This window comes from Diabrotica virgifera, chromosome 1 (genome assembly GCF_917563875.1).
Source record: "Diabrotica virgifera virgifera chromosome 1, PGI_DIABVI_V3a".
Lineage (NCBI taxonomy): Eukaryota > Metazoa > Arthropoda > Insecta > Coleoptera > Chrysomelidae > Diabrotica > Diabrotica virgifera.
In genome coordinates this window covers 164,134,245-164,146,884 of record NC_065443.1, presented here as the reverse complement: position 1 = coordinate 164,146,884, position 12,640 = coordinate 164,134,245, and the positions used below count along the sequence as shown (strand labels likewise).

Genomic DNA, 12,640 nt, shown 5'->3' with positions numbered 1-12,640 from the left:
TTTCTTTTTTATGTTTATGCCCAGTACTAACTATATATGTATTTGTTGCTGCTGCTAGGTTGCAGATTTCTCCTCCATTATCATTCGTAGTTTCATGAATGGTTTCTTTGCCAGCTACATTACGATTATAGTCCTCCTTTCCGATCTTTGCATTGAAATCACCCAATATTATGAATATGTCATTCCTCGGAATATTTTCATAGGTTTCTTCCAGGATGTCTTAGAATTCTGTTTTATCTTCTCGGTTTGCTTGTTCGGTGGGTGCATAGCAATTGACTATCGAGATGTGGGCTTGTTTATTTTCTTATGTAAGATATCCTTTCATTAACTGCTTTGAATTGTATCAGTTTTTCCCTCATTTTTTTGTTCACCATAAATGCCGTACCATTCGTTCCCTGTTTGTTTTCTCCCGAATAATACATGCTAAAGTTTTTCTTCTCAATTTTTCCTTCTTTCTTCCATCGTATTTCCTGTACGGCTAGGATTTCTAGTTGGTATTTTTTCATTTCAAGAGCTATTTCTTGCATCTTACCTGCTGCCAGCATGGTTCTAATATTCCAAGAGCCCATTCTAATGGGTTTTGTTCTTTTCTTCTTATTGAGATTCTTTCTTTATTTTGTGTGCGTTATTTTGTTTTCGTTAACCGTTTGCATTTCCGAGTCTTTTTTTGCCATGTCAATATCATATTTCAGCCGCTGTTCTTCGTTTATTAGTTTTTTGAATTTTCTATCAGCTGCTCTCTCTCTTCGTCCCATATCTAGATTTTGCCATTCACTATTAGTTTCTTGTAGCCGATTTTCGTTTGCTTACCTTTGCTTCTTTCGTCCTTTGCTATTTTAGTTATTTCCTTTTGTATTTATTTTTCTTTCGATGTCCAATCGTTGTTTATATAGATACGATCTTTATGCTGTTTTAGTTTACGTTTCTTGTTTAGGATTTCCATTTTATCCGTGAGGGCTTCTGTTTCTATTGCGCATACTGTTTCTCCTATTTTTTTTGCGCTTCTTAGTTTTATTTGTATTTGCAACTCTTGGGCTCTGAAATTTTCCATTTCTTCTTTGAATTTCTTATAATCATTTGTTTTTACTTTCAACCCAGTTACGATCAAGCTTTTCTTTTTGCTAAATTTCTCCAGTTGCTCCATTCATTCATGTAGCTGTTTTACTTCTTTTTTTAGTTTTTGTTTCTCTGCTTTTACACCCATTAACTCTTTATTGGTTTGTTGTTATTCTTTCCTTATTTGTTTTATTTCCTGAAGCATTTCATCGTTTTTATTCATTAGCTCTTTCATTATTGTAATCATAACATTTTTCATGTCTTCCTTGTTTTCGTTGCCTGCTTTGCTTGGTGACCGTTTTTTAATTTTACTTCTATTAAAACAATCATCCAAGTTTTCTCTTTTGCGTTTCGGTTCATCATCGGTTTCACTTCCTGTGACATTTTTTCCATTTTCTAGGAGTGCAGCGCTAAATACCTGGAATACCGATATTAGATTATCAACAATACATAAAAAATGAAAGTTACCACTTCACCGGTAGTTAATGCGTTATTTAAAAATTACCTGCGCACCAGAGTTGCCAGTTGGTCTGTAATTAGGATGGGGATTAAAATAGATACGAATTCACCGGGACCCGGAAATATGCACACCCTGATATTCTAGTTACGTAAGCTCGTCCGATTGGCGCATGACGTTAACAACAGAGTAAAGCATAGTCCCGTCTATGCGTTCGTAATACGAACGCGAATGAAATTTGAGAATAGTACAAAAGAAACTAAGTGATTTTTATAGTTTAGAGGAAAATCATTAAACTATTTACTTTTATTTAAATTGATTTTCAGTTATTTGTAAAGTTCCCAGTTTCTTGATTATATTGGTATCCGGAAAATAAAAATATTCATATAATCGATATCTACTAAAATTATTATATTTCGTTAGTTGGCAAAAATTGATTAGTGGCCTACACATTAGTAAATATAATTTTTACCAAGGGGAAGAAAAGCCCCAAAATAAAACCATAAATTTAATGGATTGATAAAAAAACAAAATTTTTTACTTTTTAAATAATGTATTTCATCAGATTTAAGTAAGAGGCTTGGAAAAGACAAAAATAAGTTTTACAGTTTTCATGCCATGCACTTTATTTAAATTTTGTGCATGTGAAATAGACGTACATACAGCAACTATGTAGCAGTTTTCATAATTTTTCTTTTACGCAATGTCAGGTTGTTAAGAGACTTGTTTAATTCTTTAATTCGGAAGTACATCCGAGACCTAAAAAATAACTTGTTCGCTTTGTTAGAACAGTCTACAGTTACACTTTTGGACATAAGGTTTTCTAAATAATTTTTAGTTACCAAAATGGAATCACCATTCATGTGGAAGGAAAAATTGTCTCCAGTTACTTAATATATGACAAGAGAGTGTCTGATGGTTTACATAAACCACACTTACTCAAATGATCAACCCACGTGTACGTTGAAACATCTTCGGATTGAATACTGGAGTCCTTCAATTTATGGCAGATATAACCAGCCAAATTCTCCAAACCATCATACTCGAGGTCACTAATGTTTTTTCATTCTAACTCTCATTGAAAACTTGAAAATCCACAACTGTTTCGTTGTTAGAATCCAGCCTTTGGATCAATTGTCCAGAAATTGGTAAATCTGGGATGTCGTCTGTTTAAACGTTCGAAAATTCGTTCCGTTGTCTCTCCTACCCGTATATAACTTTTATAAAATAAAATAAAGCTTTTTGTTAACACTTTAAAAAATTTTTAATGGGTTTCCCCGAAAAGAGCTTCATTTTTTGGTACTATGTATCACGTTAAAATATTTGATTTGGAATTTGAAGGGTAAGATCGTCTTTTTTATGAGCTACAAATTCACTTTTACTGGTTCTATAGACTAAGAACATACCATTTTTTCGTTTTTTTATATGCTACATTTTTTCCAAGAATATTTTTTCGATATAATACTTACTTTTTGAGTATTTGCGAAAAACCGCCGAAAAACGTGTTTTTTTTTGTTGAAAAGTAAATATTTTTAGTCGCAAGTGACTCTAGTACCTACTACTAAATTAACCTAGTACCTAAGTTAAAAAAACTCTATAGAACAAAAGTTGCTTAAACTTAGTCAGATCTGTTTCCGGACTTATTTTAAACGTATATTTTTTCACCCTCCAAGTAAAAGCAATCAACGGCACAAATTTAACTTTGAAGTGGGGGATGGGTAGAATCTAAATCCAAATTTTCATGCAATTAGGAGTTGACCCTGAAAATTATGTGTGTTTCTTTTTATCTTTTAAATCATTTTACTTAAAATCATTTTTTAACTATCAAATAATAATTACATATTGAGTTATTTTATTTTTTAAACTTTAATAATATTTATAAAAAATTTTACTTTCTTGTAATGTATTTTTAAAACAAGCAATCATTTAAATAATTATTTTGTAACAATTTGTATTATTTAAGAATATAATAATTACATTTTGGTTTCGTAGTAAGTGTTTTTTAAGAATATTAATGTACAGTTTTAAAATATTGTATTGCAAATAATTATCATTATTAAATGGTTATTATTTGTCAAGTATTCTTTTTCTTTTTTCACACCCTTAGTATGTAATAAAACTAAGGGACTTTCTGAAAGGTCAATCGTAGACTTTAAAGACACAAAAGAAGCGATACTTAAAAGTTACGCCCATTATATATCTTTATATCGTGGGAAATATACAATACAACACGAGCTCCAACCGCTCGACTAATACTCTTTAGAGCTGGCATCAGTGTGTGATCTCGCGTTGAACGGTAAATATCTAAAATTTCGTATATAAGTCCTCCCCTTTACTTTTCAGCGACGGATCTCGTTTCGTTGTAAATTTATCAGAAAAATTTAAGTACAAAAATCTTTTCCCCTCTAAGTGTGCCATGATTAATATGTTAATTATAAAGATACTTATGAACAATATACTCCAATAATTAATTTCCTATTGGTGGATCTCGGGTTGTCCTCGATTTAGTCGGATCTCGCCTTGATATGAAGACGTATATATATATATATATATATATATATATATATATATATATATATATATATATATATATATATATATATATATATATATATGTCTTCATATCAAGGCGAGATCCGTTTGTATCATAAGCTATACAAGATGAGATCCGTTTTGCAAGGCGAGATCCGATTTTGGATCTCACCTTGTATTCACGTGTATATAGTGACATCTCGATGTAACAATGGTTAGGGTACAAGGAAATCGATTTTTGTCTGGACCTCATTTTGCACCCCTTTTGGTGAATTTTATATTGCAGTGGTTCCACTAAATCCGCTGTAGATGGCAGCGCGCGCGATCCGTTGTGTATATGGTAAATATATATTTTGCAGACAATCCGAGATCCGGTAAATTTGGAAACATCGCAAATGAATTTCACGGTCAGCTCTCTCACTCGGCTTATGTCTAGCTTGAATAAGAATGTTTACATTATTTAAGGGCTCTGTCCAGAAAGGCGATTGTCAAATATCTCGAGAACTAGACGGCATATCGAAAAAACTTTGGAATGCTTTTGGAATGGTTTTTCAAAATCTATATACTTATGCAATAGCAGGGTTCTTATTCTGCCTGCGAAAGCGGTGGGTGTAGCAACTTTGAATTTTCAACTGAAACACTTTATTTTTAATTAAATAGTTGAAATTTAGAATTAAAAATACACAACTTTTGTTTGAATCGATAATAGCTTCTTTAATCCAGTCGAAAGGCTTCAAAATCGTCGTTTTGATGACATTTTTAGGGTTTAGGGGTACCTCAGGTAGTTAGCTTAAAACGTAAGAAATAAATTTGAATAGTTAATGTTTATTGATAAACAAAGCTCCAATTCTATTTTACTTCAACTCATTTTAAGGCTATTTCAATAAACTAATCGGTTCTTTTTTCAGTTTTTTGGTAGAACATTGTAACTTATAGACGAAAATTCTTAAAATCGGCTATTTTTCATTTAAATTGTCAATAAATAGTTAAATTGAGAAAAGATTGGTCAGATTTACATAAATTTTGTTATTCCGTCCATAGAGAAACTAAAACAATTGTTACGTAGTTACACTGAGTGTCATAAAAACCGTGTATTTTTACTCATTTCTTTGAGCTATTTCACGTAATATCGAGATATAAGTTGTATTTTTTACATAAGTTATATTAACGTTAAACTGACTTAATTTATAGTTTTATAAGCAACAATTAAGTATAGCGAAATTTATAAAACCTTGTTTAAATTGTTTTACATGCTCTATAATGCGGTTATCTTAAATTTTGTTTTGAATGTTTTTCTTCTTACTGGTAGACAAAAAATGGCAAAATGTGCATTTTTGACATCAAATTGTTGATAACCAACATAGTTACTACTCAAAATATTAAAAAAACTAACCGTCGGTATAACAGGTTGCCTGGAAACCAGATGCAGAACAGTACCATAAATGTTTTAGACTTTTTAGCACTTTCTTTAAGTGAAATTTAAAATCATTTACCACCCATGTACACTCATTACGGAATCTGTTACAAGAATTTCAGCGATTTCAGCCATTTTTTCAAAATTTATTTGGATTTTCTCTAGTAATCCTTCCAAAAGACAAGACATAAATGGTGAATACCTTTTACACCAACTTCAAGGAGGATAATTTATACAGGTACATACCTGGAATTATTATATGGACAGTTCACTCTTGTTAGAGTATAGTTCGCTCAAATATGAGCTCTTTTAATCCATTTCACGCGGTAAATTAGTCCGCTTTTCCTTTAGGTCTTAGTTCATAGGTTGTGATGTTTTTTTCTCGCTCAAATATGAGCTCTTTTAATCCATTTCACGCGGTAAATTAGTCCGCTTTTCCTTTAGGTCTTAGTTCATAGGTTGTGATGTTTTTTTGCCCTCTCTACTATCTTCTTCCACTCTCTCCGGTCCTGAATCTTTTCTCTCCAGTTTGCAATTTCCATCTTTGATATATCGTCTAGCAGTTGATCTTCCCATCTAATTTTTGGTCTTCCTCTTGGTCTATTTTTTACTGGTTTCCAGTTCATTATCTTCCTGATCAGTTCTTTTACCCCTCTTCTTTGTGTGTGCCCAAACCATCTGAGGCTTTGTGCTTTAATGAATTTTACTATATCTTCTCCTTTATTTATGGGCCATGTATCCTTATAATTTTTCTCTCAATTATTTTTAACTTTTCTTCGTCTTTTTTCGTAAGGCACATTACTTCTGCTCCATAGGCTATCACTGATCTGATTGCTGCTGTGTATATTTTTTATTTTGTTTTTTTTGCTCAGGTTTTGTCCTTGAGTAGTTGGTGATATTTCCAATATACTCTATTACCTGCTTTAATTCTGTCGTTTATCTCTATACTCCTTCCGTTTTTGCCGTCCACCATCACCCCCAGGTATTTGAAGCAATCTACTCTCTGGAATGTATTTTCACCTATCTTTATTTCTGCTATTCTGTTTACATTGTCTCGTGTGCTTATAAGAAATTTTGTTTTATTCTGATTGATTATTAGTCCTCTCGTCTTTGCTTCTCTTACCAGGGTTAAAAGTGCCTCTTCTGGTCTTTTTTTATCTCGTGTTACCAGTCCCAGTTCATCTGCATATCCTATGATCTGTGTTGAGCTTTGAATAATTGTCTTTTTCAGCCCTGTGTCCCTAATTACTCCTTCTAGAGCGATATTAAATAGTGTCGTTTGTCGTTGACAGACTGTCTCCTTGTCTTACTTCAAGTTCTATTTTGATGTCATTTGTATCGCCCTCATTTGTTTTAACTTTTGCTGTATTGCATCTATTGTTGATCTTCCTTTGATCTATTGTTCTAAAACCCTGTTGATATGGTCCTATAATTTTTTCTGTGTATTGATTTAGTTGGTTTCTTATAATTGTGGTCAATATCTTATACGTTGTATTTAGTAGCATAATTGGTCTGTAGTTGCAGCACTTAGTTGGATCTCCTTTCTTAAAGATTGGTGCGATGTGTCCGTTTTTCCATTCTATGGGCATGCTTTCGTCCTTCCAAATTGTAACCATTAACTTGTGCATTCGCTTCGTGAGCTCCTCTCCGCCGTTGATGATCAGTTCGTTGTTGATTTCATCTGGCCCTGGCGTTTTGTTTACTTTTAGTTGTTTTAATACCTCCATGAATTCCTAATAAGTAGGTGCGACTTCCTCTTCATCTCTGTTATCTCTTATATCCTCATCCTCTGAATATGCCTTATTGTCGTTTTTGTATAGGTCCGTGAAATGTTTTTCCCAATCTTTTTTGTTTATTTTTGTGACAGATTTTTTGGTACTGTGTTGTTGTTGTATCTATTCGAACAATTTCTTGTTGTCTTTATTATTCGTTTCTAATTCTTGCATTTGTTCAGAGATCTATGTGTTCTTCTTTCTTCTATAGAGTTTCAATGCTTCTTGTTTTTCTTTTCTATATTGGTCCAGTTGTTCCTGTTCGGCACTTTGTAGCCATTTGTTTCTTGCGAGGTGCTTCAGTTGACTTTTTTGGTGATATTCCTCATCAAACCATTCTTTCGATTCTTTGTTTTTTTGGAATCCTATTATTTGTTCTGCTGTCTCTATTATGCTGTTCTTTATGTTTTTCCATTCTCCTTCTATTTCTTTGTGCTCGTACTGACCCAATTTCTGTTCCAGTTGTTCTGTATATTATTGCTTTGTTTCTTGCGTTTTCAGATTGGCTATATTCCATTTCCTCCTTTTTCCTTTCTTATGATTATTTGCTTTGATTATTTTCATCTTAAGTTTTGCTATCAACAATATGTGGTCAGTGCCTCCATTTGCCACTCTATATGACCTTACGTCTTGTACTATTTGTGTCCACTTTTTCGAAATTAGAGTATGATTTATTTGGTTTCCATCCATTCTTCCTGGTATCATCCATGTTATTTTGTTTTCTTTTTTATATTTATGCCCAGTACTAACTATATATGTATTTGTTGCTGCTGCTAGGTTGCAGATTTCTCCTCCATTATCATTCGTAGTTTCATGAATGGTTTCTTTGCCAGCTACATTACGATTATAGTCCTCCTTTCCGATCTTTGCATTGAAATCACCCAATATTATTAATATGTCATTCCTCGGAATATTTTCACAGGTTTCTTCCAGGATGTCTTAGAATTCTGTTTTATCTTCTTGGTTTGCTTCTTCGGTGGGTGCATAGCAATTGACTATCGAGATGTGGGCTTGTTTATTTTCTTATGTAAGATATCCTTTCATTAACTGCTTTGAATTGTATCAGTTTTTCCCTCATTTTTTTGTTCACCATAAATGCCGTACCATTCGTTCCCTGTTTGTTTTCTCCCGAATAATACATGCTAAAGTTTTTCTTCTCAATTTTTCCTTCTTTCTTCCATCGTATTTCCTGTAGGGCTAGGATTTCTAGTTGGTATTTTTTCATTTCAAGAGCTATTTCTTGCATCTTACCTGATGCCAGCATGGTTCTAATATTCCAAGAGCCCATTCTAATGGGTTTTGTTCTTTTCTTCTTATTGAAATTCTTTCTTTATTTTGTGTGCGTTATTTTGTTTTCGTTAACCGTTTGCATTTCCGAGTCTTTTTTTGCCATGTCAATATCATATTTCAGCCGCTGTTCTTCGTTTATTAGTTTTTTGAATTTTCTATCAGCTGTTCTCTCTCTTCGTCCCATATCTAGATTTTGCCATTCACTATTAATTTCTTGTAGCCGATTTTCGTTTGCTTACCTTTGCTTCTTTCGTCCTTTGCTATTTTAGTTATTTCCTTTTGTATTTCTTTTTCTTTCGATGTCCAATCGTTGTTTATGGTAGGGGAGCAAAGTATGCTAAATGTGCAGTCACTCGAGCGCTTTGGGGACCTATTGGGTTGTGATTATTAGGTCCTAAAACCAAAAAAAGTTAAGTAAAATTTTCCATTTTAGCGGGCGCTTGCCATTTTTTAATTTAATTTTCCATTTCCATTAATCGTTTTTTTTTAATATAGCGCCATCTATCCATAATTCGAAAAAATAGTTCGAATAAAAGTTGCTGATTTTTATGCAGAGAATTCAAATCTGCAATAAAAAATGGGGGCTCCCATTTAAGATTTTAAAGTAACCCCCCACCCCACCTCCGTGGGGGTCGCGTTTGGTACCATTCGATATATTTTTCAAAAATATTAAATAAGTGTATTTTGCAGTTTTTCGATCTGATGTTTATTTTGCTAAATATCGCGGGATTTGTATTTAAAATTTAAAATTTACCCCCCACCCCTCTCTGCGAGGGGTCGTGTTTGGTATCTATCGATAGATTTTTGAAAAATATTGAACGTGTAGTTTTTAGTTTTTCGATCTGACGTTTATTTCGCGAAATATTCGCCTTTTTCTTGTGAAACTTTGTGACTCACCAATTCCCTTACGCCCTGCTCAAATCGTCAGATTTTTTAAATATATACTGTTTTGCATGTACTTAACTTACCTTATCTTAATCTGACAATTTCGAGTATTTTTAAGGATTGATTTTTTTTTTCGGGCCCGCCTAAACGAACTCCCCTGTGTTAAGAGCCAATATATGGCAGAGGTACATCTGCAGGGTACCACGTTTCTCTCCATATGATAATCTGACGCGCTCGAGTAACTGCAAAAATCCCCGCTTGGGCTCCCCTAATATTATATAGATACGATATTTATGCTGTTTTAGTTTACGTTTCTTGTTTAGGATTTCCATTTTATCCGTGAGGGCTTCTATTTCTATTGCGCATACTGTTTCTCCTATTTTTTTTGCACTTCTTAGTTTTATTTGTATTTGCAACTCTTGGGCTCTGAAATTTTCCATTTCTTCTTTTAATTTCTTATAATCATTTGTTTCTACTTTCAACCCAGTTACGATCAAGCTTTTCTTTTTGATAAATTTCTCCAGTTGCTCCATTCATTCATGTAGCTGTTTTACTTCTTTTTTTAGTTTTTGTTTCTCTGCTTTTACACCCATTAACTCTTTATTGGTTTGTTGTTATTCTTTCCTTATTTGTTTTATTTCCTGAAGCATTTCATCGTTTTTATTCATTAGCTCTTTCATTATTGTAATCATAACATTTTCCATGTCTTCCTTGTTTTCGTTGCCTGCTTTGCTTGGTGACCGTTTTTTAATTTTACTTCTATTAAAACAATCATCCAAGTTTTCTCTTTTGCGTTTCGTTTCATCATCGGTTTCACTTCCTGTGACATTTTTTCCATTTTCTAGGAGTGCAGCGCTAAATACCTGGAATACCGATATTAGATTATCAACAATACTTAAAAAATGAAAGTTACCAATTCACCGGTAGTTAATGCGTTATTTAAAAATTAGCTGCGCACCAGAGTTGCCAGTTGGTCTGTAATTAGGATGGGGATTAAAATAGATACGAATTCACCGGGACCCGGAAATATGCACACCCTGATATTCTAGTTACGTAAGCTCGTCCGATTGGCGCATGACGTTAACAACAGAGTAAAGCATAGTCCCGTCTATGCGTTCGTAATACGAACGCGAATGAAATTTGAGAATAATACAAATGAATGAATTATGACTAAAAGAAACTAAGTGATTTTTATAGTTTAGAGGAAAATTATTAAACTATTTACTCTTATTTAAATTGATTTTCAGTTATTTGTAAAGTTTCCAGTTTCTTGATTATATTGGTATCCGGAAAATAAAAATATTCATATAATCGATATCTACTAAAATTATTATATTTCGTTAGTTGGCAAAAATTGATTAGTGGCCTACATATTAGTAAATATAATTTTTACCAAGGGGAAGAAAAGCCCCAAAATAAAACCATAAATTTAATGGATTGATAAAAAAACAAAATTTTTTACTTTTTAAATAATGTATTTCATCAGATTTAAGTAAGAGGCTTGGAAAAGACAAAAATAAGTTTTACAGTTTTCATGCCATGCACTTTATTTAAATTTTGTGCATGTGAAATAGACGTACATACAGCAACTATGTAGCAGTTTTCATAATTTTTCTTTTACGCAATGTCAGGTTGTTAAGAGACTTGTTTAATTCTTTAATTCGGAAGTACATCCGAGACCTAAAAAATAACTTGTTCGCTTTGTTAGAACAGTCTACAGTTACACTTTTGGACATAAGGTTTTCTAAATAATTTTTAGTTACCAAAATGGAATCACCATTCATGTGGAAGGAAAAATTGTCTCCAGTTACTTAATATATGACAAGAGAGTGTCTGATGGTTTACATAAACCACACTTACTCAAATGATCAACCCACGTGTACGTTGAAACATCTTCGGATTGAATACTGGAGTCCTTCAATTTATGGCAGATATAACCAGCCAAATTCTCCAAACCATCATACTCGAGTTCACTAATGTTTTTTCATTCTAACTCTCATTGAAAACTTGAAAATCCACAACTGTTTCGTTGTTAGAATCCAGCCTTTGGATCAATTGTCCAGAAATTGGTAAATCTGGGATGTTGTCTGTTTAAACGTTCGAAAATTCGTTCCGTTGTCTCTCCTACCCGTATATAACTTTTATAAAATAAAATAAAGCTTTTTGTTAACACTTTAAAAAAATTTTAATGGGTTTTCCCCGAAAAGAGCTTCATTTTTTGGTACTATGTGTCACGTTAAAATATTTGATTTGGAATTTGAAGGATAAGATCGTCTTTTTTATGAGCTACAAATTTACTTTTACTGGTTCTATAGACTAAGAATATACCATTTTTTCGTTTTTTTTATATGCTACATTTTTTCCAAGAATATTTTTTCGATATAATACTTACTTTTTGAGTATTTGTGTTTTTTGTTGTTGAAAAGTAAATATTTTTAGTCGCAAGTGACTCTAGTACCTACTACTAAATTAACCTAGTACCTAAGTTAAAAAAACTCTATAGAACAAAAGTTGCTTAAACTTAGTCAGATCTGTTTCCGAACTTATTTTAAACGTATATTTTTTCACCCTCCAAGTAAAAGCAATCAACGGCACAAATTCAACTTTGAAGTGGGGGATGGGTAGAATCTAAATCCAAATTTTCATGCAATTAGGAGTTGACCCTGAAAATTATGTGTTTCTTTTTATCTTTTAAATAATTTTACTTAAAATTATTTTTTAACTATCAAATAATAATTACATATTGAGTTATTTTATTTTTTAAACTTTAATAATATTTATAAAAAATTTTACTTTCTTGTAATGTATCTTTAAAACAAGCAATCATTTAAATAATTATTTTGTAACAATTTGTATTATTTAAGAATATAATAATTACATTTTGGTTTCGTAGTAAGTGTTTTTTTAAGAATATTAATGTATAGTTTTAAAATATTGTATTGCAAATAATTATCATTATTAAATGGTTATTATTTGTCAAGTATTCTTTTTCTTTTTTCACACCCTTATGTATGTAATAAAACTAAGGGACTTTCTGAAAGGTCAATCGTAGACTTTAAAGACACAAAAGAAGCGATACTTAAAAGTTACGCCCATTATATATCTTTATATCGTGGGAAATATACAATACAACACGAGCTCCAACCGCTCGACTAATACTCTTTAGAGCTGGCATCAGTGCGTGATCTCGCGTTGAACGGTAAATATCTAAAATTTCGTATATAAGTCCTCCCC

General features: G+C 32.3%; 1 protein-coding gene across 1 annotated transcript; it reads right to left on the bottom strand.

Annotated features, from left to right (window-relative positions):
• Window positions 1–261: 261 nt before the first annotated feature.
• LOC126878814 (craniofacial development protein 2-like) lies at window positions 262–9,022 on the bottom strand. Its single transcript, XM_050641720.1, has 2 exons — window positions 8,483–9,022; window positions 262–532 (listed from the first exon to the last, which is right to left on the bottom strand). The coding sequence occupies exons 1-2, from the start codon at window positions 8,517–8,519 to the stop codon at window positions 297–299; spliced, it is 273 nt and encodes a 90-aa protein (XP_050497677.1). The 5' UTR covers window positions 8,520–9,022; the 3' UTR covers window positions 262–296.
• Window positions 9,023–12,640: the final 3,618 nt, after the last annotated feature.

Coding starts and splice junctions, on each gene's coding strand:
- LOC126878814 (XM_050641720.1), bottom strand. CDS start 8,519: ATGGGCTCTTGGAATATTAGAACCATGCTGGCATCAG. Junction 533..8,482: donor TAGAACCATGCTGGCATCAG/GTAAGATGCAAG, acceptor TGCTGGCAGCAG/GTAAGATGCAAGAAATAGCT.